General features: G+C 51.0%; 11 protein-coding genes across 11 annotated transcripts, besides 1 other annotated feature; 5 read left to right on the top strand and 6 right to left on the bottom strand.

The window, feature by feature from the left end:
• Positions 1-27,882: part of a sequence feature (contig 1.107 303..444822(-1)) that runs on past both edges of the window.
• Positions 691-1,956, top strand: ANIA_06352 (protein abnB; the record flags this gene model as incomplete). The annotated part of the gene is made up of 2 exons (XM_658864.1): positions 691-1,622; positions 1,686-1,956. The coding sequence occupies 2 exons, from the start codon at positions 691-693 to the stop codon at positions 1,954-1,956; spliced, it is 1,203 nt and encodes a 400-aa protein (XP_663956.1).
• Positions 2,082-3,347, bottom strand: ANIA_06353 (uncharacterized protein; the record flags this gene model as incomplete). The annotated part of the gene is made up of 1 exon (XM_658865.1): positions 2,082-3,347. One exon carries the CDS (start codon positions 3,345-3,347, stop codon positions 2,082-2,084), a length of 1,266 nt encoding a protein of 421 aa, XP_663957.1.
• On the bottom strand, positions 3,855-8,635 carry ANIA_06354 (putative ubiquitin-specific protease UBP12; the record flags this gene model as incomplete). The annotated part of the gene is made up of 3 exons (XM_658866.2): positions 3,855-5,054; positions 5,099-7,120; positions 7,168-8,635. The coding sequence occupies 3 exons, from the start codon at positions 8,633-8,635 to the stop codon at positions 4,288-4,290; spliced, it is 4,257 nt and encodes a 1,418-aa protein (XP_663958.1). The 3' UTR covers positions 3,855-4,287.
• ANIA_06355 (uncharacterized protein) lies at positions 12,827-13,990 on the top strand (the record flags this gene model as incomplete). The annotated part of the gene is made up of 2 exons (XM_658867.1): positions 12,827-13,034; positions 13,884-13,990. 2 exons carry the CDS (start codon positions 12,827-12,829, stop codon positions 13,988-13,990), a joined length of 315 nt encoding a protein of 104 aa, XP_663959.1.
• On the bottom strand, positions 15,737-16,387 carry ANIA_06356 (uncharacterized protein; the record flags this gene model as incomplete). Its single annotated transcript, XM_658868.1, has 1 exon — positions 15,737-16,387. One exon carries the CDS (start codon positions 16,385-16,387, stop codon positions 15,737-15,739), a length of 651 nt encoding a protein of 216 aa, XP_663960.1.
• Positions 17,447-18,166, top strand: ANIA_06357 (uncharacterized protein; the record flags this gene model as incomplete). The annotated part of the gene is made up of 4 exons (XM_658869.1): positions 17,447-17,488; positions 17,621-17,675; positions 17,882-17,923; positions 17,982-18,166. 4 exons carry the CDS (start codon positions 17,447-17,449, stop codon positions 18,164-18,166), a joined length of 324 nt encoding a protein of 107 aa, XP_663961.1.
• ANIA_06358 (uncharacterized protein) lies at positions 18,592-19,308 on the bottom strand (the record flags this gene model as incomplete). The annotated part of the gene is made up of 1 exon (XM_658870.1): positions 18,592-19,308. The coding sequence occupies one exon, from the start codon at positions 19,306-19,308 to the stop codon at positions 18,592-18,594; it is 717 nt and encodes a 238-aa protein (XP_663962.1).
• ANIA_06359 (protein sconB) lies at positions 20,448-22,991 on the bottom strand. The gene is made up of 2 exons (XM_658871.2): positions 22,353-22,991; positions 20,448-22,305 (listed from the first exon to the last, which is right to left on the bottom strand). The coding sequence occupies exons 1-2, from the start codon at positions 22,713-22,715 to the stop codon at positions 20,632-20,634; spliced, it is 2,037 nt and encodes a 678-aa protein (XP_663963.1). The 5' UTR covers positions 22,716-22,991; the 3' UTR covers positions 20,448-20,631.
• On the top strand, positions 23,986-25,975 carry ANIA_06360 (protein atg17; the record flags this gene model as incomplete). The annotated part of the gene is made up of 1 exon (XM_050611184.1): positions 23,986-25,975. One exon carries the CDS (start codon positions 23,986-23,988, stop codon positions 25,657-25,659), a length of 1,674 nt encoding a protein of 557 aa, XP_050466932.1. The 3' UTR covers positions 25,660-25,975.
• ANIA_06361 (uncharacterized protein) lies at positions 26,036-27,165 on the bottom strand (the record flags this gene model as incomplete). Its single annotated transcript, XM_658873.1, has 4 exons — positions 26,036-26,641; positions 26,687-26,781; positions 27,085-27,115; positions 27,148-27,165. The coding sequence occupies 4 exons, from the start codon at positions 27,163-27,165 to the stop codon at positions 26,036-26,038; spliced, it is 750 nt and encodes a 249-aa protein (XP_663965.1).
• ANIA_06362 (putative arsenate reductase (Arc2)) lies at positions 27,251-27,877 on the top strand (the record flags this gene model as incomplete). Its single annotated transcript, XM_658874.2, has 2 exons — positions 27,251-27,603; positions 27,693-27,877. The coding sequence occupies exons 1-2, from the start codon at positions 27,327-27,329 to the stop codon at positions 27,875-27,877; spliced, it is 462 nt and encodes a 153-aa protein (XP_663966.1). The 5' UTR covers positions 27,251-27,326.

The raw sequence follows: 27,882 nt of genomic DNA, 5'->3' as shown, positions 1-27,882 counted from the left end.
ATCCGACCCCTTGGCCGGCGGGATCGACGGGACACCATTGACTCTTTCTGTCACGCCATCACAACACATCATCTCAACTCCTACCTCCTCACTTCTTCATCCACAGTGCAAACTGAGGTCACATCGCCACACTTGCCTCGTTCCTGGCGGAAATCCCAATTCGGCACTTACAGAGCGAACTGGATCCAACCAGGGATTTACCCGTGATCGCATCAGTCTCGAAGCTCCCGCATCCGGCGCCTGAACGCTCGACATTTTCGACCGAACCAGAATTCTTATTTTCTCTTCCGCGTAGATCATGCTGTCATAGACGCCTCGAAAACGATGAACTGACTCCTGATCGCTGACTATTCTCCGCTCGCCCTGGGAGTATACCGAACGCCGGTCTCATTCGAGCACCACAGGCCCGCGAACTATGGGCCCTAGTATCGCCCCCTTGCCCTGCCGAGTCCGACCCGGGTAGTGGTTGCTGGGCCTTGCCGTCGGCATCGGCAGTGGTTGTAGTGAATCGGATTCGGAGCTGTAACCAGGATGGCCAAGCTGGAGGGTCTCCAGGAGGGCCTCCAGGGCCCGGACGACCACCATATATTAGCATGGTCTCGCCCGCGTTCTGGGGGTGTATCCTCCAAGTCATTGACGTTGCCACCCGTCAATTTGTCTATCAGCCGTCGTTGCCGGCGGTTTCTCAAGATGGCGGTCATATTCGTGCTCTTTTTTCTTGTTTCCATGGCGCTTTCGGCGCGCATCCGTCCCTCCTTCAATGGAACGGCGTTGAGCGGCACCTCCAACAAACACCCCTTCGAACCAGGGCCCAACACCATTTTTCGCGAAGAAGTTCCTCCCTCAGCTGCAGCCTCAGGGTTTCCGTCCGCGCACGGCACAGAACTTCGCACCCACGACCCCAGCATCATCAAGGTCGGAAGCATATACTACTCTTACAGCGTTGGCCCGAGCATCACAATCCACCAGGCTTTTAGCCTCGACGGCCCCTGGACGGAAGTTGGTGCTCTGCTCTCTGGCGAAAGTGTCATAAAAAAAGGCGACCGAAAAGCCCCCTGGGCCGCGAACACAATCTACATCAACGGCCGGTACTACTGCTACTACTCCGTTAGCAATTCGGGGTGTCGTGACAGCGCGATTGGCGTTGCATCAAGTGCGTTTCCCGGCCCGGGAGAGTGGACAGATCATGGGCTCATTATCCAGTCGGGCACTGGTGAGGGAAGTGATGTGTTTCCGCTGAACCAGTCGAATACGATTGACCCGAATGTATTTGTGGATGGTGACGGCACTGCGTACTTGAATTTTGGCAGCTTCTGGACGGGTCTTTGGCAGGTTCCTCTTGAGGAGGAATTAGTGACGGTGAAGGGTCTGCAGGACGGGACTCTAGATGCCGTTCATCTTGCCGCTGAACCTGGGAAGGTATGGCGGTCGAAATTGGCCAACTCGAAGGCAAAGACCGTTAGCACGAGTAAAACCGGAAGTCCCATCTGCGGCGACCCGACAGGCGGCCATCCCATTGAAGGCGGATTTATGGCTTACCACGCTCCCTACTACTACATGTGGTTTAGCTGGGGGCGCTGCTGCGAGTTCAAGGACCCGGCTATGCGGTCGAATGGGAAAGAGTACGTCCATCCTCTACCAAGTCAACCTAGTATCTCTATTGGTAAAACTAACAAATAAATTAGGTACCGCATTCGCGTTGGCCGGTCCACAAGCGCACGGGGCCCCTTCGTTGATAAACAGGGCATTGACCTTGTTGACGGCGGCGGCGAGACCGTCTACGGCTCAAACGGCGATGTGTTTGCCCCTGGAGGGCAGGGAATCCTGACCGATGAGTTCGGGGATATCCTATACTACCATTATCTTAACTCATCAGTCAGTTATGACTTTGCTGACGCGCGACTTGGGTATAATCGGTTGGAGTATGTGGATGGCTGGCCTGTAGCGGTGTATTAGAGTTAGATCTGCACATTCTTTGCATTTTTGGGTTGGGTTAGGTTGCATTAGCGGTCTATCGGCGTTTATACATATTTCGAGGCTAGATAGAATAATACGCAGACACAGGTATATAATATATCAAATCAGTTATCCACCTCCACTTCCACCACTATCCACGCAACGTCCCACAGCGCCTTACCCCCCATTTTCTCCATCACGCGCCGACTAGCTGTATTCCCCACTGCCACGTCGGCGAAGAACCATTCCTCCTCGATCTTCTGGCTGAGCCTTACTGGTAGCTCTGGAGCTGCCCCTGTAGATCCATCCAATGCTGACGTAAGCCTAACCTCACTGGCAGCTCTATCCCCCTTAGAGTCCAAGTCTGCGCTCGAATTGCCGTTGCTATTGCTATGGGGTCGGGAATGCAAATCTAGAAATGTGTATGAGGGTCCAAAAACGTTAACCCCCCGTTTCATAACTTCCCTCCCCACAGCAACCGCAAGCCCCCTCCCGCGATGCTCAGGCTCGACGTGTAGACTGCTCAAACTCCCGTCAAAGCCAAGGAAGGCCCATGCTATCGGCATCTCTTCGGCATCCTGGACACTTTGCTTAACCGGGCCCTCGTGTGGGCGAGAAGGAGATGGAGAGGAGTGAAACAACGCCACTCCACCCATAGCCAGCAACGCTTCCGTTGACCGCGGGATATTCGTGCGCGACTTCACCAGCGGGATGTGCCTTTCAGTGATTCCGTACCTCCCTATCGAGTCCGTGAAGGTGTATCCCAACTCCTCTAGCTGCTTGGTGTAGACATCTTCATGCTCGAAGGAGCTGGAGGGGAAGCAGTACTTGGCATAAAAGACGTTCTGGCCGCGGTGGATGCGCAATCTCTTTTCTTCGCCGGCAAGCTCAACAATCAGGCCTATAACAAGCTCATGCACAGATCCAAGTAGAACAGAAGGAAGCGGGTGCGGAGGGATCTTCTTCACGCCTGTCTCTTCAACCTCTGTCTTGTGCACTGGCTGGGTAGATGATACCCAGTCCAGATACGGGGGCACAAGATGTGTCCGGATGAATGTAAAGAAACTCAAGAGCTGGGACTTTGCGATTCGCCTTTCTGGTTCTGTAATTGCATGCTTTGGCTTGGACTCCAGGCTTGAGAATACCCACACCTGTGTGTCGGGGCCTCGGTGGATGTCTGTGTAGGCTATGATCCATGGCTGCTTCGCACCAGAATCTGGTATTAGATTCTCTTCTTCAGAGAATGAAGCAAGAACTCGTGCAGTCGATGAGGGAGAGGGAGAGTTGATATGGTGTTGGATGCGTCGAAAAAGCGGGCCGGAGCGCGGGAGGTGTGAGGAGAGGTAGGTGAGGAGGAGGGTATAGGGGGGTTCGTGGATATAAGTGGGCATTTTTTTTTGCTCCTTTTATTTCTTTACACGTTCTTTTTGGGATATAAAGGCGTTGATGTAGAGGGAGGGGTGAGACAAATTATACTTAATCGAGGTTGGAGTCAGAATTTGACTAATCAGAGTGCAATCAACTTACAACTACTACCTGCACTGGCCCATAAGGGCGTTTCTTTTCAAAGAGTATCTTCGTTTGTAGGGAAAATAATATTAATTATTTTGATAACCAGACTTCCCAGCCGTGACCTGTAGATATGCAGGGTGTCCTGGTCGATGAAGCCTCTAGGTACGAGAAGGGGCAGCACTTCAACATATCAGCATGCAGAATATAATCTAGCAAAAAAAAAAAAAAAAAAAAAAAAAAAAAAGAAAAGAAAAGAAAAGGAAAAACTGATGTGTAAGAAACCGAGTGATAATAAACTGGTAGCTGACTCCCCACCGGTCTAGTCCATTACTTCTAAACTCATATTGGCTGGCTACTATGTACTACACTCTGCCCCAAACCATGTAATCATAGTAGCGAGCCTGACAAGAAAAGCCAGTTCATACGATCTATTGCCGTATACCCTCTAGCTGAGGACTCATCCTATACACAATACTCCGACATCATGGCATGCCATGCTCCTCTTCGTAGCACAGCAAGGCTCCATATCGCCATCCGTCTCACATCACATCCGATTTGGCGAGTGGTGACACCTTCTGCTCTAGAAGTTGTCACAAAAAGAGAAAAAAGCTTTTGGGGACATACATGCAGAAACAGGGAAGGAGGAATATATTATAGATCCCGTCCATCGAAAACAAGCAAAAACAAAGCAGGGAGGGCAGAGCCCGAGCGTATGCGCGTGCCTATGCACCATACCTGTCGTCCTCATGACAGGCGTCTAGAATGTCATCTCATTTTCACATCCAAAATTCGTAGAAAGAAAGAATGAAAGAAATCTAATCAGTCAAGTCGTTCCTCTTCACCCACGTGTAGTTCCACCACAGGGAGGTCGTCGTCGTCCGCATCGTGTTGAGGGAATTCCGTCGTCAGCGTTGGGGCTGTCTCATCTAGCGGTGTCCCGGGGTAGACTGGACCCTGGAACGGACTATCCGCTAAAGAAGCCAGGCGCAAGTCGGTATCGCTCATGTCGCCACCACCTACAGCCTTGTTCGAATCGTCGTCGTCGTCGTTGTCATCATCAGAGAGGGATCCCGGGAGCTCTGTCATCTGTGAAAGGCCATGATGAGCATCCGTGACTCGACTGAACGACCAGGAGGGCGAGGGATTGGAGAGGCGAAACGTGTCGTTGTTGCCCAGCCCACTACCGTAATCGTCGTCTTCATAGGTCATAGTGTCCATACCTGTACCGCCGAGGCTGCGCTCACCATACGACGGGCTGTTCGAGTACTCCGGGGGATTGGCATCCTCACTGCTCTTCGCTCCGGTTCGCAAACCACCATCTCCCAACTGGTGAGCTGCTCCGACTCCGGCTAAGGCGCTCGACGACCCATTGCGGGAGGAGCCGCCGAGACGCCGACCTTCCCCCGACGGAGACGGCCCGCGCGATTCCTGCGAGTCGGATTCACTGGCTGGCCGGGTGGACGATTCGGTGATCTCTTCCAGAATCTTGCCACCGAGTGGACGATCCGAGCGCCGGCGGTAGAAGAGCAGATATGCTGATGAGGTGACCGCATTCTGGGGGTCAATTGGCCGTGAAACCGATGAATCTGTAGATGTTAGCAATACTCACACCATATAACAAACAACTTACCATTGTATTCGTTCCATTGGCCAGTCATGAAGTTCTTCGCGTATGCGGTGTAGTGGCCACCTCCAAGCCCGCCGTAGTGATTGTCCACAGCGAAGAGATCATACACTAAGCTCTTACCCTCCTCGGGCGCCTCTACGCGGCCGGTTAGATCCAGACCTTCGACTGGAAAATCGACCATGACATCCAGCTTATCGCGGAACCCACGGCTGGCGCTAAATCTCTTAAGGTGCATGACAAGAATATCGGGTGTCTTCCACAACTCGAACTTCTTTCTGGCACGTCGATGCTCTTTGCAGCGCGGACAATACCAGGCGTCGTTCTCTGAGAGAATCTCCTCCTTGTTGAACTCGTCTAGACACTCATTGAGAGTGACTCCCTTCTTTTTCCGCCTCGTCCGCAAAGCACGTCGGTTAGCCAGCTCTGGATCTGGCATGCGTTCAATACTTGTCCACGTGGGAGCGCCCCGAGGACCGTTGGGATCCCGAACGTCGCCAGAAAACAGAGCCTCATGAGCATCGGTATTCCAGTCGAGCACGATAGCCTCGCCGGGATTGATGAGAGGACGCTGCGGCCTGGGTTTTGGTGTCACTGTACGCTCAGTGATCATGTCAATCTCGTCGTCTGAGTCTTCGTCCTGTTCCCCATCACCGTCTTTATTCGCCTCCTCTATGGCAGTAGGCTTCTGGATTCGTGATTTCATTAAGTTGTAATCTTTGTTCTCATCTACAGATGAAAACCCAAGTGGAACGGCTTCATTCGTTCGCGCAATCTTCATATCGAAAAGTCTGTGGAATGGTGCGGGAATCGAGCTATGCGCGAGAGTAAGATCATCCGCAGCCTCGGCTTGGTCGGATGCATCACGCATGGAAACGTCCACCATGCCCTCCTCTCCATCAACAGATGTTGTCTTGATCTTGTCGTCGGCAGACTCTGCGTCATCTTCGTTCATAATAACAGTATCCGAGTCCTCTGTAGTTTCTTGCTGCTGAGTCTCAATCTGCTCGTTGAGGAAGTCCCTGGTCGTCATCGTAGCAACTTCAGAGAGGACCTTGCGCAGAATGGCATCATAATCGGTAGCCTCTTCCCGGTTGATAACGACATACGAAGGCACGCCGAAGAATTGACGTTGCATGCGGTAACCCCGCTGCCCTTCATGGCGGTTGAAAATAGGTATAAGCATGCGGTCTGCCTTGGGCGAGTCAAAGCTCGGAACCTCCTCATGGCTCGAGCGGCCGTAGGAAAAGTAGCTCTTCGTAGTCTGCTTGTCGGGGTTATAATTCGTCGGCACCGACTCGAGCTCAAACATACCAATCTCGTCGGAATCACCTATTTGGCAATCCGCAATCGAGCTGACATTGTCGAACATCTTGTAAAATTTGGACTTGTAGATCTCCGACATGACCAGCCGCTCCGGATCAGAGCCTGCTTTCTTAGCAATAAACTCCTTGAGTGCCTTGATGCTGGAGTTCTTGTCGATCTCGACATCTATGATGATCGGTTTCTTGTGAAGAGGGAAGTAGAAGATACTCTTGCTCCACAGGTTCTCAATCGGCAGTTGGAGCGTGAGGTTGTTGAAAGGATCGAAGATGATGCTAACTTTGTCGCAGACAGGGCATACAAGAGTCGACTTGTACATGCCGGCAAACAGATCCGTGATGACCGAATCGTTGCGTGCCTTGTAAATGTCCCAGCACTTGTCGGCAAATTCCTTGAGAGCTTCTTTATTGTGCACCATCTCGTCCGTTGAGTCGGGCTTCTCGATGTATGGCTTTTTCTGAATCCTGTTCAAGTCCTCCTGCAAACCGTCAAGTAGGAACAAAAGAAATTCTTGTGAGTCCTGCTGGCCATAGCCGGAGAACGCCGGACCATACCGGCCAATGGTGTTCTTCAACTGCCTTGGTGCAAAGGAGCCGTGTCCTGCTTCATCGTAAATATTCCGAAGCAAATTTGCGTACGCTTTGGCCACGTCGCCGTTATGAGCTAAAGGATTGCTGGGGTTAAGATCTTTCTTATAGACATCGTCTTCGCAAGTCAGCAGTGACTCAAGCAGCACGATCAATAACACTCACTCAGGAAGTAATAAGTCAGCTCCTCTACGCTACGAACGCACTGCAGAGCAGAGTTCATGTAGCAGGTATTGCCCAAATTGCTAAGACCGGTATTGCCTCGGGGCTTGCCGTCCTTACGGGTTTTCCTGATGGGTTCTGGTACTGGAGAAGATCGCCCGCTGGTTGCTGGGCTCTTGCTCTTCAGCTTGTTGGGCTTCAAGCTACCGGACGGGACACCGAGTCGATTCATGGCTTGCTGGGAGAGGTCGGATACCCACTCCGCGTCGCTATTGGCGCCAAACACGCCCTCTTCAAGGACGATGACGCTGGGTTCGCCTAGGCCTGCGGCGTCGAGCGTCATCTTACCATTATACTTGGGATTGTTTGACTGATCTTTGACATCCAGTAATTCTCGCTGAGACCCCTCTGAAAGGGAGAGGAATGTATTTAGGTCAAGGACATAGCTGCTGCCTGCATTTGAAACAAGTGGCGAGAATGGGGCTGGGGATGCGCTGCGAGACGCAGCAGGGGTAATGTTGGTTGATGCAGCGGCACTGCCCAGGCCTCCGAGGATCCTCCAAACACGAACCTTCACCAAGGGGTCAACATTGACCGACCGTTTCGCCTTCCGCAGCCAAGTCTGGAAGTTGTCGTGCCGGCTGGCCAAGCTCTTAACGGGCAGCTTCGCTTTGTCTCGCAAAGTGTCCGGAGTAACGCCCTTTTGTGGGTTTGAGAGCTTCAGGATAGTGTAGACCGGCGGGTTGAGCTCATATTGGATGTTCTCCGCAGCACCGAACGGGCTGGTGTTGTGGGCATAGCGAACGATGGCTGGCGACTGCTCGGCGAGACCATACCATTGCATGATGAGATCCCAACCTTCCTGGGGCACAACTTCAAAGTCTTCCCCAAACTGTAATCCCGGACGCAGAGGGATGAATGGTTGCTCGCGCTCATCCTTGAGCCCCACGTTGACCGGATCGGTAACCAGAACAAGGTCCGAGTTGTCGACCGGACCAATTTCACCCTCTGCAGCGCTCTTGTCGATATTGTCGGCATGAGTGGAACTCCGTGCAAGAACGCGCTTTAACCACGACATGGAAACTACGTAACCCTTCTGGCCTTCCTGCAGCGGCTGCATCATAAAACACGTCACCTTGGCGACCTGGTCATCGTAGGAAGGCCGCTCATTAGACGACATCGAAGCTTCGGTCTTGGTGTTGTTCTGGGTTCCTGTCACAGGAGCAGTATAGGTCGACATGCTGGACGGCGTTTGGTAGGCGTTGTCGGACGGCGAGGTTCCATCATTGCCCGTGGATGCTTCCGATGCTGTTGTATCCATCTGATCAGGATTGCCGGGTCGGGATTGTGTGTCTTTCTCGATGCCCATTTCTACATCCTGCTCAGCCTCGGGCGCAGCCCGCTTCGTACTTGGCGAGGCTTCGCGCCCGGTCGGCGGGACGCTATCATGCTTGTTCTCTGAGCCCGACATATCGGCCGCGGAATCGCTAACAATGCTCAGGCCCGCACAGGCAGCCGAAGGATAATCGACGGTGCTCGTGGGGGAATCCGGCGTCGGTAAGCGAGCGGTGTTGGTTTGGGGGCGGTTCCCCAAGACTTCGTCTTGCAGATGGGCGGGAATATAGCGAGGCGGCGGCGAGGGTGAAGAGGTGTGACTGTGGTTGGAGCCGGAGGTGGGTGACAGGCGAGATCTCGAAGGGGAGCGAGAGGAAGAGGATGCGTGACGTCTTCCGGCCTGCGAGGCAGACGACAAACCCGGGAGGGCTCCTGGTCTGCGAGGCTCCGCTACCTTGCGGCGCTTTGTGGAAGACGTCGTGAAGCGAGCCGCGCGCGTGGCAGCTCTAGGTAACACGATGGGAAGGAGTCAAAGCAGCGAGCAGGGCGGATACTGGCAGAAATCGGCCCAGAGCCCCAATAGAACACAAGAGAAAGCTCAGTCGCTGGACGGTGAGGTAGTCAGAAAAATGATTTCGTTCTGGATCGGGGGAACCTCGTTCCGGCTTAGTCATCGCTGTCAATCAGTGAACGGTTATAGCCTCAAAATGACATAACAACCTCATCGAATGATTGTTTGGATTAAATATTTGACGATCTTGTCTTGTTCGCTACAACTAGAATATTCTTGAAAAGCTCTGCGAGTGTTTGACTAACTTATCGAGCTTCAAGGCCACTGGTTGAATTTCTTTCCCCTCTTCTCCCCCTCACTGTGTATATATCACCCCGCAATAAGCCCACGTCCGCCCGGTTCCCCACCAAATCCCTCGATTCTTAGCAACTACCGACGCTACATTCCCAACTGCTTGAAGATGATATTGCAAATCTCAGAGAACCCCGCAGCCAGATCTGTCTCTGCAGATATTCTATCCCAATTTCCGTTGCGCTGAATCAGTGCGGGCGGACAAACACGGCATCATTCGTTTGTCTCAATCCGCTTGCAATCAGCTTGCCAAACCAGATCCAGGACTAGGATATCATACGCTGCTATGAAGTTGAATGCTTCCGAACTCAGTATTTTCAGGGGAGCAGTCTGGTGATCGGGACACTTCGTGATGTTGTCACGTTCCATGCGCAACGGTCGCACACCTGCTCCTGCTGGTGACTTTGGAGCTAGCGAGACCGTACGCATATTCTCTGCACCAACGACAGGTGTCAGAGGACCTGATGTTCTCTCGTAGATGGGTTGTTCTATACCAGTACCCTTGGTCGACGTCGCTCTCTGGTCTGCGTCTTATCTTTCAGCAATCGAGAGCGGATTGGTAATCGCTGCAATGTCTTGGAGGGCGTTTCCATGTCTGGACCTTTTCTTTCTCTGGAAATGCTCCAAGGCCGGTTTGCATTGATGACGCTCGGAATGCTTTTTGCTTGTCCTGGGAGGTATACTTCAAGCGTCTGTCCCATGCTCTGTCGTCTTCTAGTAGCGGTCTCGAGGCCAGTAAGATCAGGATAAATAGCGTTTCGAGGTAAATAAGTAGAAAACCAAGCACGCACTTTGGTACCGTATTCTCTGGTCGAGGACACCGAGTGAGGCGCAAGTTCATCGCTGGGGCTGAAGCTGGTCTTGCCAGAAGACCCATCTCGACGACGTCATCTTTGCCATATCTGGGCCAGAGGTTCAGGTTATGGTCTAGGTCAAGGCTTTGCTCTCCCTGTAATTTGGACAGATCAACGAGAAGGTGTGAGGAGGCGCGTCGTACGGAGTATCTATCCGGGGTTTGCAGGCTGGAGACCGAACTGACAGATAAATAGCCTGCGGTGACATGCTGGCTGGGTCTGATCAATGCTGGGGTAATGCCGGAGCTGAATGGCGGGAAAGATGAAGTGATGGACGTCTATTGAATGGGCATGGGTTGGAGGGAAAGAAAGGAGAGAAGATACGGCCTATACTTCGTCCCTTCTGCCCCTGACATAACTTTATAACGCGAATCAAGAACAGCCACTGCGTAGACCCTTAGACTGGATTTGGTAGTAATTGGTAAGAGACCTCGCTCTTCCTGGCTCACAGTCTCACTAGGTTGAGCCCACAATGCAGCAGCAAAACAAGCCTAATGTGCCCGATTCCTCTCAATCATGATCATCATCACCACAATTATGAACCGTACAATAAACCCATCACGATGGCTGCGACGAGCATTGCCGCACAAATGCAGAAAACGCCCACCATACAGTTTGCCACAAACAGGCCGCATGAACCAGGGTCTTCATCTCGGTCGAGGAAGGGACGGGTTTTGGTTCCACGCCCCTTGGAGTCCCTGACAAGAGGCATAGTTGACTCTTTACTAAATATCGAGGGGGTTTCATGGGATATCCCTGTTTCTTTGGGGTGTGAATCTGATTACTGAATGAGGGAAAAGGCCTGGGCACGTACCTAGATCTTCGTCCGAGTCCCAGTGGCAGTAGGAATAGGGGGCTATCCAAGGAGAGGTAGATATGGGCATACTGAGGTACCTGAGTATGTCTGAGAGTCCCAGGGGATCAATCCTTGCAAAGCAAGAGAAGATAATCAAGCGGAGGCCAGTAGGAGTTCTGGAAGGAAGCTTTGTTATCAGAAGAAACGGAAGTGCATTCCGATACCCGACGATGTTGATGGCCCCTCAGGCGGTGGCATCATAGGTAGGTCTTCTAGCCGTTCGAATTGAAAAAGAAACATAGCGTTGAAAGCCAAAGCAAGAGCTTTCAATGTAGAGATCGTGCCTTGTATGACCCCAAAAGGTCTGAGATTTACCCATGGTATCTTGGACACAACCAGTCTCCCCTTCAAGCCGCAGGTGGTTGTTCGATACCGGTATCGCCATCATTTGCAAGAAAAGCAAAGTGTTACTTACAGCCAGAGCCCCAATCGTTTGTGGGCTTCCAGACTGCTGATTTGGGGTCTCCGCTGGATTTGCGCCATCACATCCAATTTTCTCTGGCGTGAGACCTGATGCGGAGAGATAAAGGCAGGATGGTATACCAAGCCCTTAGGAATCTGTTCGTTTGGATCCACGCCGTTATTTCTGAGGTAGGATTCTGGTCGAGTAGTTTTGTAGTCTACATCTGGATATGGGAACCACCAGCTTCCTACCCTAGATATAGGTCTGGGAAGATGTCGGTAAGGAGTCTCTGAAAACAATTGTCATTCTATTATCGAGTACCGCGGGTTTGTCTGAGATTGAGAAGTCGTATGGGCAGCAATAAATAAGCACGCAAAGGTAGAGTTAAGGAATATTCAGCCCTGCAAAATCGAGTATTGCCAATATAGTTCACCTGAAGAGCCCCAGAAACCATTTCAAGGTATTCCCAATGCCATAAGACCAAGAGGCAATGATGATCGAGATTAGCCCTAAAACAACACCGGCAACAACAAAAACTCCTAGAAACAAGAGTATAAATGTAGTTATTGCAGCGAGCCAAACGTTGATAGGCAGGAACCACCGCAGCCAGGACGTGCAGGTGGGTATGTTTGTTTTGCGTTCCGCTGCGGACAGCTGCTCAAGGTCAGCGGCCGAGTCAGACAGATGTTGCTGCTCGGATGGTTGTTTGGTCGTGGTAGGTTTGTCCTCGGATGTAGATACGGATATGGACTCAAGGTCTTGCAATGTTCTTGCCTGGTGTAGTCCTTGTTCTGTTAATATGTGACAGGAGCATATATATACATCTAGTTAATCGGTGGTAGGGATAGTTACCTAAGTCGTTCTCGAGCTTTTTCTGGACCAAGTGCTCAGACTCTGCCACTGAGGTGTTGGCTGCCATGCTGGCTCAGGTAGCTGCGTATATAGCTAGCTGTCTTGGGGTGCCTCTGAGGATAGAGAAGCACGAAGTTGTTAGCTATTGGATAAGACAGTGGTACTCAAAAGACAAAAGAGCTAAGAGAAGGCTTAGGGAAGGAAAAGAGAAGAGCTAAAAACAAGAAGAGACTGGCTCAACCGGGTCTCTCATTCAAACTCAATCTACCTACTTCAAAAGCTAGATTGCACGCAAAAAGTAGAGATAAACCATGAACCGAGCCCAACTCTGTCGCTAGGAACCTCGATCAACTACGAAATAAAACCAAAACGGCCGTAGATTCCACCCAGTAAGCCACTCCACCACATCGAAAAAGGCATCAAGTGCAAGCTTGATAAAGATCACAAGAAGCTTTACTCCGCCAATCACGAAGACACCACCAGCCAGCACTCCGACTACCATGACGGGAATCGCAACCGTAACCAATACAATCGCACCGACTTTTTCACAGCCGGAAAGGGAAGCAAATCTAAAGGTCGAGCTTCTATTTCCAGACCTTTGCCCTGCGATGGTATTGAAGCGGGACGGAACTGGCTGGGTTTCCGTTGGATATGCGTTCAAACGAGCTCCCTCGTGGGAGGTGGCAGACGGTGCAGGTTCGAGGTCTTGTAAGAGCGTGGCCATGGGTAGTCCTTCTTCTGCACTGGGTGTTACTCCTATAAAGATGGCCAATGCGAGAGATAGGAAAACAAGAGGGAGAAGGGCTGGTATACCTAGATCTAGGTCTTGTTCTCGGTTATTGTCCTTGGTCCTGGTGGCGCAAGAGTAGGATTCAGGACCTGTAGAAATGCGAATTGACATGATGGCTGTAGTTTCGTATTCTGTATTTCTTCTATAAACTGCAGAAGGTATCAAGGGGGCTCAGTCATACTTATCAAGTGCGTAAAAAGAAAGACGTCTGCTTAGCGGGCATGGGAATGATTTGGGATAGCCGAGTGGGAGGTCTATGCCAACAGGAAGGCGCAACCGGACGCTTATCATGTTCCTGGATTTGGCCCTCAAAGTCCATATCAAAATCCATCTGGTGATGACCAAACAGACGACTCTGCGAGGTTCTGATGATACAGATTAGACCCAAAGGCTGGCTGCTCCTATCCTGCCTATTAAAGTGCAGCAGCCTAACGGGTCCTACGAGACTACTAGTTGATAGGGCTTCTCTATGATACTAGGAGAAGAAAATTTCTCGAAAAATAAGTACACCGTATGACCACAGAATATTATCCTTGTCCATTCAGCTTCTATTTCAACGTAAAACGCCCGTGGACCGTCCGTGTACGCAGACAAAAAGAAATGCTTGGCCGTGCTTGAATCACAGCTTGACTGTCTCCATCGCCGCTAGAGGATTGCGATAGTACTCAAGATGGGAGTCAGGATTCATTTCCGCCATTGTTGTGGTCCACTTCATCTGCTCTGTACTCAAACAATTAGCAGGGCTTCTACTGTACGTAAGCTTACAGTACTAAGTTGGACGGTGAGCTCTGCAGCACCGTATCCAAACTACGACGAACAGACCTGGACTGCAGACGTCAGTTCGTCGCACTTGGAAACGGAGCAGCAGGGTTGACCGTAGCGATATGGCCCAACTCTATACTGAACGTGTACGTAGGGCGACCCTACAGCGCATATTCCACGACGAGAGACTAACATAAGCTGTTCGTCACTTAATACGGCGCAGTGGAGCCCCCATACGCAGTTTTATATTTCCGTAAAAAAGAACTATCTAGATTGTTGACTGTCTGTTAGTACGAGTGAAATAATACTTGAAGAAGTCGGCAATAAAGAGAGACGCGGCAGGGCCAGGAGAGTTTAGGAACCCATCCGGGAGCAGAAGTTGATTTCAAAGCATTGATTAGAGCAAAATCCAGTTCCATTTATCTAGGCATTTTGATCCTGCCAACCGGGTCATGGACTGTCAACCACGCCGATGTCAGAAGCACCGAGTCTCCGCACCAAACGGTTTCACTATCCGCTCGACGTATATTGCACGAGAACGTACCCAGCCGACCGCAGTACCCTCGTCTCTAAATCGGGCCTGCAACTCTGCGTAGTCTGATTAATGCGATTTCGATTACGTTTTTGGTGAATCTGTACGTGGGTGAAGTAGTATTTCACCTTGTCTTAAGCGTTAACGGTACCTCAAAGCCACTTAGGGCACGACTCCAAGGGCTTTACCTAGTATGATTAAGTCAGAAGAAACTACGGTATTGCTAATGATTCCTCTTAGCATGATAACTGTTTAAAAAGAAAAGAGAAATATAAAGCCAAATCCAGAAAATAGCGCCATCATCAGACATCCCACCCAGCCCAATCGTAATGCGCCCAGAGCCAGCCAATTATCAGGCCTATATAGAAGAGGTTCACAATCACGCCGAGAACCGCACCGACGAGAACGATAGCCACGATCGAAAATTCTATCCGGAAGATCCAGGTAGCGGGGGTTGTGGCTGCTAAGGAGAGAAGATGGTCAATTTAAGACAAACCAGCTAAAAGGGTGGAGGATAAAAGTGACTCAAGAGACGTACACTCGGTGTCCCTCACCCTCCGCTCAGACCGGCGCTCATCGGGTTCTGAAGAAGGCAGGATCTGCTCAAGCACTAGGGCAGCACTGTCAGCTCTGGTCTAGGTCTAGGTGGGTGCAGGAGGTAAGCTGACTATCTTTTACGTCTGCTATCCCCTGGAGGATGGACTCGCTTAGATCTTCGATGCGTTGAAGCTCCGATCCTGCAGCGATTTCGGCTACAGACCGTACTCCTTCCGATGGAGTTAGGGCCGATCTCATTCGTTCTTGATGATGTGATGAGACTAGGAAAGGAGAGGAGGTATAGTCGGAGTCATGGTAGGATCTAGCAGCAGCTCGAGACAGGAGCTTAGGTCTGCGTAGGTTCATATTGGGAAGAGTAGAGTGGACTGCAGATGAGGAGGTGAGTAAGTAGTGAACGTTCCAGGACATGGACGAGGGAGGACGGAAGTATAGCCCGAGCTAACATTCAATTCGTCATTAATATTACGACCTTATATACAAAGTTTCAAGTCAAAGCATAACAGTATCCAGCCCTTAATTCCCACCCAACAATATTGAGCCCATACCCAGGATCCAAGGAGCAATGCGGTCCAATCACACAAGAGAACAGAAAGCAGCGGACGGCCTTGACGGGCATCCACGCTAGAAGTCCCATAGGTAAGATTGCTCAGCCGGAGGCTGATACTGAAATTGATGTCCACAAACGGGACACTGCACCCGAGCCTCGTTTATAAACCAAGACGGCAGTGGCTGCTGATCCAGGGCTTCAGGTAGTCCATCAGACACTCTTCATCCCAGCTGGTGTAGCTCATCCCAGAAATCCCAGCCAGATTCAGACTCAACTGAAGTTTCAGGCGAAGCAGTGAAGCTCTGACCCGTCGAAGGCTGATACCAAGTTGCAGCGAGAGGTGGCCTTGCTGTCCATCCGCCGTGGCCCTGGTTCTGCTCCTGGTCCTGATTCTGGTCCTGAGTTTGGGTCCGCGTCTGAAAGTTGGGCGTCCGGAGTATCACTATTGCTGCAATATTGCCCCCCTGCTCATGCTCAGACTCCCGGGGGCATTCAATCGCCCTGGCAAGCTCTTCGACATCGATTGCAAGCCGGGACATCCACGCCTCGCTCACCCCAGTCTGAGTCTCGTCTTCTGGTCTATCGAGTCCTGGTTCGCTGCTCAGATGCCGTCTACTGTCCGAAATATAGGGAACTGAAGCACCAAGGTGGTCACCAGTCCCTGTGAGGTTTGAGGACCTGTACCGTAGCGGCCTGTCCAGACGACGGGCGTCGAGGCGTTCGTTTCTCACCCAGTGGCTTTGGTGCTCTGATTCCAGAAGTCGGTACTCGGGCGATGCAGCAGGCTCTGGATCCAGACGGGTTGGACGCTGGGGAGGTCGATATTGGGCAGGTGAATGGCGAGGGCCGGAGCCCTCTCCGATAGAGCGCATGCTGGGGGTAGATTGGTGGTGGAATCATGACTCGGACGGGCCAAGGGACTAGTTTATATAAGTTATGGAAGTCGTTTGATGGAAGCTTGTGAGTGGTGGGAGAAACCGGCTCAGAGTTAACGTTTTAGTGGCATGGGCGATGACCAGGCTGGGTAGGCCTAATCCGCTCCTTTAGATGACGCAGCTGCAGAGCCGCCTTTCGTTTATCGTGACGAAAAATTATACAGATAACAACAATGTTGTTATGAAAAAACTGCAAACGAAATGTTGACTGCCAGCCCTGATTCGCGGTAGACCAAGGTTACTGGAGGAGAGTTCGAAGTTACGGCGTCTAATCTGCAGAGCGTACAGGATTATCCTAACATAGCCCTAACTTTGAACTTACAATAATAAGAGCGCTATTAGAGGCATGTGATGCAGTTATATTCAGTGGTGTTTTCTTGATACTACCAGAGACTGGTCTTACGAAACCACCGACCTCTCCTGGCACTGCCAGTTTCTCATCATGTATCAATCCTCACTGGGCCATTAGGGGAAGCGAATACCGCTGCCCCAGCAGGTTTTGGCCATCGTGTTGAACTCCAACGAAACCTCACTAGAGCCTAGAATGAGTAGTTAATTAGGTTGACGAGTTTCGATCCTGTATTTTCTATATCAAGAGTTGTCGGGGCGGATGTTAGATAGGCAGCAAAGCCCTATAATACCCTAGAATTGCTGGTTAGTGTTTGTTAAACCCCAATATTTGACACTGATAGATTAGTACTATCATAATTTATCATTTGATAATAATAGTCTATCAATATAAATCCCCAGCGTCAGATTGTTTATTACTTACCAAATCCTCATTGTTCTATTTTTTTTACTTTTAACCAAAACAGGCGCGAACTGAATTCAAGCTAGGCGCGGAAATAATCATTAACCCTCATTATTCAATCTCGTCCAGCTATCTGCCTATAAGCTTACTAGTTTGACCTACCCCCTAACAAAGCCACGATAATCCCCGCCGGTACAAGAAGAACCGACGCAAGCAAGTTGCCCACAAGCGCCAGCAACTCCAAGATGATCTTCACCGCTAACAGAATCACGACACTGACAATCCCAGTGAGGCACCCTGCCAGGCCGCCTAAGGCAATAAGAACAGGGCGCATAGGTCTTTGGAGTTTCTTACCAATGCCCTTCACCTTGTGAAGGAAGCGCGTACGTTTGCGGTTGGTGATGCTTGCTGCGTCGCAGGTTGCTTGGGTGAGCGAAAGGGACATTCTGCCTGTAGAGTCAGTATATAGAAAAGGTAGGATAGCAGGGAGAAACCCAGACGGCGATCTGGGATGAGGTGCTGTTGGGAGGTACAGTTGACTGAGGACAATAAACATGCAGGGCAGGTAGAAGTAGATGGATAAGGATGAGAAGTGAACAAAGTGTAGAAAATGAATCAGTTCAATAAAGAAAACTGCACAGCCTCACTTTGAAAGAATCTCTGCGTGACGAACAAACTAGTATGTCTCTATCATGGAAGAAATCCTCCTATGAAGTCTGCAGGTATGTGAATGAAAGATCTAATGCAGGCCATAATAAAGCCAAAACAACATCGTTTCAGGGAGGATTGTCACAATCAAGAACAAAGGCAGCTCGGGAAAGAAGCCAGAAGGAATGGCCAGCAGTATAGAGAAGAAAATATACATCCCACCAGGTCTCAATCGGTCAACTTCTATGGGTTGTTTCGGCATAGCCTACCAAGACCAAAGCCAGTACCTCTCCACCGTTGCACTCTCCCAGCAATAAAAACTTACTGTATACTGTTGGTTACTATCTACTGCATCAAAGGAGGGAAAGGAAAAGAGCACTACCGCATCTAGTTGATCGATGGAACTAAGGGGCAGTAGTCATCCATCCATATTGCTACAGTCTTGGCTAAACGATAAATATGCAAAGAACATAATAAAATGGATAACATGACCATTACCTTATCAAAGGATATGCAATATCTCTCAATTTGGATACAAACAATGACCCAATCTCATCCACTCAACTTGATGCAGAGATAACATAAATCACCCTCATAGCACAAACCAATTACTCCAGTTCTAGACCAACAAGCTCATATATGTCATATCATGTTGAGGGCCAGTAAAAAACCCTTCTCTGGGCAAAACCCTACCGGGAAAAAAGCCAGCTAAGACGGGAGGGAAAAAGGCATCCTCTGTACATTACAAAACAACCTTGCCCTTCCTCTCTTTAAACAACTCCTTAACTTTCCCACAGACCCTCCTAAACCTCCTCTTCCTCCTCCTGCAGTTCTCGGCCACAAAAACAAAATTGTCCAGAGACGACGAGCGCTCCAGCTCATCCGCACGCCGAGCCCCAAGCGAGCTGGGGGAGCTGGAGGAGCGGGAGGAAGAAACAGACGCACGCTCGCCGTCTCGAACGTATATTAAGGGAAAGACGTCATGGGCGTGGCTGTGGTTGGTAAACTCGTCGGCGAACCGAACATGTTGCATAACGGGACAAGTTTTTCCAGTGCTGTCGAGATGGGTCGTGTTGAAATCGACGGCCGAGAGAACGTGGTCGAAGCTATCGGCAGGTCGGGGAATAATCGAGATCTCAGCAGCAAATCGGACACGCATAGGCGTGCGTGCGGGTTGCAGCGGGAGCAGGTCAGCATCGCTATTGGCTGTGGTCAGGGTGAGATCAAGACGGGTGATGTTTGCCTTTGTCGGGAAAGGCGAAGATCGAAGGGGCTTCCGGTCCATGTATTCGGTGGTATCTGGAGCGAATCGAACGTGTCTTCCGTGGATTTCTGTTAGTTTGCTGGTATCGAGTTGTTGTCTGGGCCTAGGACACTCGAGAGTCTTTGGCTCAGCGTAACGGACTTGGAACGCCGCTTGGGGTTCGGGAAAGGGGTCGATGATGGCGGGAATGGACATCTTGTCATTGATGCTCGAGGTCCACATGGATGCATAAGGAAAGATAGGGAAATATTAGACGAGTGATCTTCGCGCTTGAGCCGGGATTATATGCCATTTCCCTTCACCCTACGGAGGCCGGATACGCATGGCTAATGGGAAGATTTCTTGGTAGCCGCTAGGGTTTCTCTTGCTAGATAGGTTCCTGTCCAGTCGAATGTGCTGTGAGTCAGAGGAACAAGGGTCCTGAGTTTACAGTCCATGTGAAACGGATTGATAGGAAGTTTGGAGCGAGACACGTTCTACATAGGGCAAGACAGGCAGAAGTACGGGCCGACTTCTGCAAGATATAGCACTTGGGCTCATGGTCATGATCTGTCTACACAATGGCATCTATAGCAGTTCACCATTTAATTAATCCTCCAAAAGCCGATAGCAGGCTTTGTTGGTCCCTCAAGCCCGGGCGCATATTCCGCACTTACGATCCGAACCTCAAAAGCAAGCCCTAACCCACGGAACGGGCGTCCATGGCGGACTCGCGACATTGGCATGGCCAACACGTTTACTCTACCAGGCCTCCAGCCCAGGGTTGCAAGTATTCGAAAGCGGATCTGGAGACGCCATCCTGGTAAGGGTGCTTATTGCAAGTGCTTATTGCAGATGAACTCACCCAACAGAGCCTTGATGGAATGGCACTCATTACTGTCACATTGCAAGCTCAAGGCTTACTCTTTCACCCAGACATAAGTATGTTAGGGCCCAAGCTTCAGTAAGACTGTCTGCTCGGGGAGACTCGGAGACATAACTCAGAGCCGTTAAAGAGATGCAGTAGAGATAGATTGAAAGCGGAATGAGAAGAGGAAAGAACAGTGAAGGTTAGGGGAGACAGCAGGACGCTTTTGGAAGTATAGTCCGGTATAGCTTCTGTGTTTAGCCTGCCTTCAAGGTTGAGTGTTCGCAACGGTTCCCAGCCAATGCTGTTGCTGAAGCTATACAACCATAAAGTTAGGGCTTAAGTCTAGGGCGGGCCTTGGCATTGGTTCGGTCTATCTGGGAGCCGTAGATAGGGTGCACGCATTTTACCACAAGGAGTTACGGAACAGCTAAAGACACTTATTGATAATTTAGAAAATGAATTCATTACTCTGACAGCTAATTCAAACAAAAAACAGTGTCCTTGCTATGCGTTGAGGAATAGCTTCGAGCCTGATAGTCCATCCAACGCCGGAATTGCATGCTAACGGAACTAAACCCAGCAAAATCAAAACGCCAGCTCAAGGGTATCCGTCCATAAAATACAAGTCATTAAAAATAATAAGATCATGCCAAGAAAGGAAGAAGAAATTAACTCTGAAAGCTGTACATCCGTACTTCGCAGTCCTCGCTGCCAGTAGCGAATCGACTGTCACCAAGGCCAATGCAAGTGACAGGGCCAGAGTGGCCGGTGAAAGTACGCTCGCATTTACCAGTTCTGGGGTCCCAGATCTTGATCATACGGTCTTCAGCGCCAGAGACGATGCGGAGAGTGTCGGCTCCCAGCGCCCATACTCCCTCCAAGTGGCCGAAGAACGTACGCAAGCAGCGGCCGGTGGTGGTTTCCCAGAGGCGGATCGTAGAATCCAGCGCACTTGTAACCATGTATCGTGGCGGCGCGGCACGGCCGTTATCGAACGAAGTCCCAAAGGCCGAGGATTGGCTGTACGCTGCGTTGGGTTCCAAACCCATCGAAGCCTGGATTGACGGCGGGTCGGCGTCGCCGGAGGTGGTACTGAGATCGTCGTTCTCGCACTCGGCATCATGTTCTTCGAACTCAAATTCGCGGGGCAGAGGAACAACCTGCTGCACTTGACCCACGTGTCCATGGAAAGTCCGAATGCAGGTTTTCGTGTCCAAGTCCCAAAGGCGAACAGTACAGTCATCAGATGCTGAGAAGACAGTTCGAGAGGAAGTGTCGACTCTGACTGCATTGACCCAATCTGTGTGTCCACGCAGGGAGAAAGTCGACTTATCCTCGAAGTTCCAGATCTTGACCGTCTTGTCAACCGAGCCAGAGGCGAGAATCGAAGCATCAAAGTGAAGCCCAATGACTCCCCCGCGGTGACCAGTATATGTGGAAATGCACTCCCCAGTGCGCCAGTTCCAGACCTTGATAGTGCGGTCCATGCTGCCGCTGATCAACTTGGTGTCGTCAAACTGTAAGCAACGGATGCCAGACTCGTGTCCACGGAGTGTGCGCAGCTCCTCCCCGGTTTCAGTGTCCCAGATTTTGATTGTAGTGTCGTAGGAGCCAGTGGCAAGAATGTTATCCTCGAATTGCAGACACATGACTCCATTAGTATGTCCCTTAAATGTTTTGATCGAGCATCGCCCGTATTTCCAGTTCGTGCCGACCTTGAAGCGATCTTTGTACACTTCCTTCCATGGCCGGTAGCGGGTCTTGAAGAAATCACTATCTTTGTCGACTCCTGCGTCTGACCCGAGCGATGAACAGTGCCGCTTAACAACAGCAACCTCGTCATCCTCAAGCTTTCGTTTGCCCGAAGGAGGTGACTCTGCCGAAGCATCAGGGGATCGTGGGCCCACCACTCCCTTGTCCCACGTTGTAGCACGAAGTTCAATCTCACGCTTCGACTCACGCAATCGTTTGCGATCCAGAAGCGGTAAGCCCCAACCACACTTTTTGCACTTGCGATGAATATGTTGTTCACACATTCTGTGCCAAACTACATCATCATCGGCTAGCGCACGCCATCCGCGCGAGACCTGGGAAGCCTTGCACAGAGAGGTTGTATCCAGATAGCAAAGGATTTTGAAAGCAATCTCGGGAGGGAGCGCGGTGATGAAATCGATTCGGATGAGGTCACGGACGGTGGCGGAGATGTAAGAGAGTTGCGGGAAACAGCATTGAGCCATGATTCCCTGCAGAATGAGTTTCCGATGTTTGGCAGGCGCAGCAGAGAACAAGGACCAGACATGTGATATGCTCTGCTGATCACCTTGAGGAAGCGATTCCAGTTCCTACTAATTAGCACACAACCACCATTGAGTGAAGCGGGGTTACTCACCCGCTGTAGCTTATCCATAGATGGCTCGTCGGCTTGCCGTCTACATTTCTGATCTGGGCGATGGCGATAACAGTATTTGGAGTTTGCGCTGCTGAGATCTGCTGGTAGAATCGACTGAGCACCTAAGGGTGCATATTGTTCAGGGATGTGTCTGGCGAGGAAGGGTGCGACATTCTGGTTTGCAAACTTTGCGGGCGCCTTTGCGTTGCTGAAGCTATGGTTATGATCGTGGGTATCGGGCTCCGTCTCTTTTCCGTCTTCACTCGATGGGCCGCCGAACAGGGATTTGAACGACTGCTCGCTGGCGTCCGAGCGATGTCTTGCCGTCAAAATTTGCGAATCGTGATTATCCTCGGTAGACATTTTCCTTGCTGTCGGCTTGGCTCAACGACCGTTCCAGGTCTGTATCGGCCGACCGTTATGCAGCGCGAGGTCAATCGTTGGATTTCGTTCTTTCTATCGCTTCGTGGTTATGGGGAACCTTGGTGGTTGGTGGCGACGTCGTGGGGGTATCGCGAGTCAGTGACCGAAGACGAACAAGGAGCGAAGCGCTGAACAATGGTTCGAGGTATGGGATCAGAATCGGACGGATTTATCACTCTGTGGGCTGGATATGCGGTGTAAGATAAAGAAAGGTGAAAGTCCTGCCGGTTTTGACGAAGATAGATTGCTCTTCGATCACGCAAGTGAGGATCCGCCTCTCGTGCTGCAGCGCTGCTCCACTCGGGCCCCGGGGACCTGGGCGGAGTCACGTGCCCGATGGCGCCATATGCCCATGTTGATGTCGAAAATGAGGAATCTTTGTCCAGAACTGACACCATTCGCCTGCTTGATTGCACTAACGATGACATCTAGCCTCGACTCGCCCCAGTTATTCTTGCAAACATCAGATCCCCCCGCGACATCCATGATTCCACTATCTTAGCCATCTCCACGGCCCACCGTTTACGGCTTCAGACTAACCCCAGCTCACCCCTTTTGTTTGGGATCACGCTATCTCCGGCATCGCTTTAGAGAGGATTCAGGTGTCGTGCTCGGCCATAATTGCGCAAGACATATCTCTCCTGGCCTAAGCAATTGATGTCGTAACGCACATTGCCGCGTCGGGCATGGATCAGGGACCCTTGCAGATATCCATGCACATCAGTCTCACCGCAAGTCAACGCGGTGATCAGTGATCTTGACGTCGATTGTCACCGAATTTCCGGGCAGCAGCCAACATACCTGATTTGCTCAAGATGGTTTGATTGCGGCTAAAGTTGCGCATAGTTGTTTTCGAATTTCGGAATGCTACACAAAAAATAAAATGAACAAGTCCAGCATATTAAGGGGCAAAATGATCTGATTAAGTTCCTACAAGAGATCCATTGCACTCCGTATGCTTGCAAGCTATAGATTATTGCTGAGCCTAAGCTAAAGCCGTAGGATGAATGTATTCCGAGTAATTGCGTATGTATCATCACGACGTAAGTATTCCTGAGAATCTCGACAGGTCCCGTGATGCGGCTGTGAACCTGGGCTTTCCCGCATCGTCCCCAACTTCCGTCATTGATATTTATTGGATGTCGCTAGAAGGGCCAGTGTCTTCGTTTTGTGCCGGGCATGAGCCATATCATCACGAAAGGCCGTCAACATGTCAGCAGTAGACTCATCAACATCAAGCGGCCATCCTGAACGGGAAGCGCAGCATGAGACTGGCCTGCCACCGCTAGAAACACTGATCTCACACCTCGTTGCAGCGAAGAGGTCCCTGTCAGCAATCAATCACGTATGGCGCGCAAACGAAATTGTTACGTCTGCCCGCTCAGCCTTGGAAGAGAGCGTTGTAGTGTCAGCGCGCACCGGTTTCCTCCGCAGCGGCCTGAACAACCAGCTTAGACTGCTTTACAACGTCCGAGCCGAAGTTGAGGAAATTTCCCTCAGGGGACGCTCTGAATTTGCAAATGCTCTAAAAAGCCTTGATGCAGCGGACGCGCGGCTCAAAAAGACCCTCGGTTTACTGCGCGAGACGATCGTGCATGCGTCGTTTCGCCCTGAGGGTGAGGAACCCAAGAGTCTACACGACTTTGTGGATGAGCGGGGCGTAGAGGAGCTTCACTCGACGCTGAAGAGCTCAATCGACCGTACCAATGCCGCTCAGGCAGATCTGGACGCTTCCAATAATGCCTTTGATGTTGAGCTCCAGTCTATCAAGCAGGCGTTGAGCACGTACCGGGCGACGACGAAACTAGCGTCTTCCCGGGGTTCAGTATCTTCCTCGGGCTCCCAGTCAGGTTCTAGCTCCAGCTTACCGTCTATATCATCCATGCCGTCAATGGTGCATTCCTTGGAAATGCACGCGCAGGAAATGGCCAATCTCCTGGAATCCTTGGTCCGTCATTTCGACCTCTGCGTCACGGCCGTGAAACACACCGAGGGTGGCGGTGCAGCTGCCCAATCCATCACAGGGGACATGCCAGCCGGAGTAATGGGCAGTCATCCCGGCCCTGGTCATGGCGCAGGCACAGGCCCGACCATCGAAGGAGACTTTAACGCAAATCCAAACGCCCCGCTCGACCCTCTTAGCGCGTCGGAGTATCGGGAGATGGTAAGTGTCATCGTCAATGACGCCGCCGAGGCCGAGGATGTCGTGATGGAGATCCAAGATCGTATCGGCGAAATGGAATCTGTGCTAGAGACTTTAACTGCGCAACGGGATTCGTTCGCCGCGATCTATAACGCTACCAAGGAGGTCTTTTCTTATTTGTCTTCTCTCGCGTCAACTCGGCTACCCGGATATATTGCTCAAGCGCACGCCTTCACCGCCGTCTGGAACGACGAGCATGATCGCATCAAGGGCGGGCTGGCGGATCTGTCGGATCTCAATGCGCTTTACGACGGGTTCCTGGATGCGTATGATGGCCTAATCATCGAGGTCGCGAGGCGGCGGCACGTCCGGCACCGCGTCGAGAAGATCCTCCGTGATGCAAGGAATAAATTAGATGCCCTGTATGAAGAGGATGTTAATGCCCGCGAAACGTTTCGGGTCGAACAGGGCGACTATCTACCCTCTGACATTTGGCCGGGGTTGAGTCGGGAGCCGATGCGTGTTGAGTTTCATCGTATTTCCGGTGGGCCGTTGAAGGGCGTGCTTCAATCTCCGGATCAAGCTCAAAGTCCTCAGCCTAATGAAGGCGAGCAACTGGGCCATCAAGACCCACAGAACCCTGGGGATGCTGATTCTAGGTTTGGTGAGGTTATCCCTGACCTACCTCAAGAACTTGTAGAGCAGGCGCTTGCTCGGCTGAAGAGTAAAAGGCAAAGGTAGTTGGTCAGCAGGCATAAGTTAACTACCCATGATGTTTATTCAAGCCCAGGAGTCCGTTTCAAAAGACCTAGATGATGAACTACAACATGAGGTGTTGCCTCCTGATCCAGTCCAACTGCAAACGCTGATGTATACTCAGTCAAGCCTGATGTAAACGCTGCGACTGCATTCGCTGGATATGAGGATCAAAGAGAGCTCTGATGGGTCCAATATAGCCAGGTTTTGTTAGGACAGTCCACCTCTCCGATATTAGAATTAGTCAAGCACCTTATCAAGCTCTAATAAGATTATGTAGCCCGCTAATCAGAGCCAAAACAAGCTCAATACTATCCCCTAAAGCATTCATCTGAAGTTCACGGGCCAGATATAAACCTGCCTAAGATTTGCTGTTACCATCTACCTTCCAGGTCCGCTGTACTTCCAACATATCGTCATAAATCTCCTTCCAGCCCAAATTCCTCCATCTTTCTGGGTTCTCGACTGCATCCACAAAGTGCTTAATGGCAAGCACGAACTGCGCCGCCCAGCGTTCGGGGCTCACCTTCCCACACCCAGTTGCCATAGGCGTAACGAGGATGCTTCGAATCCGCTGCTCGCCAGTTTGATTTTCGTCCAGGTCTCGATTCCAGCCCTCAACAGCACAAAGTAAGCTCCATACGCACTCGTACACAACCTCCCTATCCCAGCGCACATCATCTGGCGTCCTCATTGTCGGACAAATTGCAACCCACTTACACCCCCATTTGTTGTCGCCGGAGCCGTCGGCCTTGAGGAGCTCTTGTGGAAACGGAACAATTGTGCACGTGCCGGGAGGCGCAAATCCCCGCCATTTGGCATATAAAGTAGCCTGCGCGGCCTTGGTGAGTGTGTCGTACGAGTGTTCTGGAGGGCGGCAGAATGCCCGTGATATGGCATCGTCAAAGCCACCGTCAAGTCGGCCGTAAGAGTTCGCAGGAGAGACAATTAGGTCAAAATTCGACGTCTGGGATAGAAAGAAGAGGCTTGTATTGTGCATGATTATGCTTACACGATCGGTGAGTGTGGCTCTTTCAGGGTCGACGGTCGCGAGTGCTTTGCTCAAGGCGTGGTTGTACTTTTCCTCCATAGAAAGGAGGTTGATTACTGGGATGTTTGTGGTCATAGTGTAAGATGGGGAGAGACGTCGTGTCGGTAACAAATGTAATATGTTGAAGCCTTGAGATGAGGTAGAAGCGTAGTTTATTGGTGATAGGCATCCCACCATAGGCACACTAATATTATTGAGGCAGAGTGGGTTCTGGAGAATATTTATATATCTGTCATGTTGTGCAATATGGAGTTCCTGTATTAGGCAAACCACACTTCCTAACGTAGCCGGCAAACTGGCTCTTACATCTACTATTACTTTTCGTAAACCATTTTGATTACTTACTCACAAATACTTACCATATGTGGTATGATTGATCACAACATTATACTGTAGTAAGTAGTAAGTGCCTATTCCCATACATTCCTCAGCCCCGTCATGGCGACCCACATTGTACACTGCCAATGACAACCCCGCAGTGACATTTCAACAGCTATATATACTCACGAATTGAAAACCATTACTGAACAACCACAACACTTGGTCCACTTGTCCCATTTCAAGCCTTCATAGTCCAAGGACTTCTAAATTCACTTACAGAATGTCGGAAGAGCAGCCCTGGCACGCCGCGTTCCCCAGCCCCCAGACCACAGACCCGGCATCCCTCCCACGCCCAATGCTGCTACAATGGCTCCAGCCCGGCAGCAACAGGACACCCGGCGCAGACTTCCTGCTCGTCGACCTCCGCAGGACTGACTTCGAAGGTGGAACAATCAAGGGCTCGCTCAATCTGCCTGCGCAGAGTCTGTATCCGACTCTGCCGACGTTGTTTAACCTCGTGAGGAGTGCGGGGGTGAAAGACGTAATCTTCTATTGTGGTATGTCTCTTGTCGCCGTTCTTCATTATTAGTGTTTCCATGGCTCAGAGTAGTCGGTGACTGACCTGCGATTGTTCCTGTTGTGTTAGGGTCTTCTCAAGGTCGCGGAACACGCGCGGCTGGGTGGTTTGCGGATTACCTGCGGCAGCAGGGCGTTGAGGAGAGTGAGACCAAGAGTTGGAAGTTGGAGGGCGGGATCAAAGGGTGGGTTAGGGATGGGGAGAAGTATACGGCATTGATGGAGGGATATGATGGAGCTGTGTGGGAGAAATAAGAATA

Source organism: Aspergillus nidulans, chromosome I (assembly GCF_000011425.1).
Source record: "Aspergillus nidulans FGSC A4 chromosome I".
Classification (NCBI taxonomy): Eukaryota; Fungi; Ascomycota; class Eurotiomycetes; order Eurotiales; family Aspergillaceae; genus Aspergillus; species Aspergillus nidulans.
The sequence above is the reverse complement of the archived record's forward strand: the minus strand, read 5'-3'. Positions and strand labels throughout refer to the sequence as shown.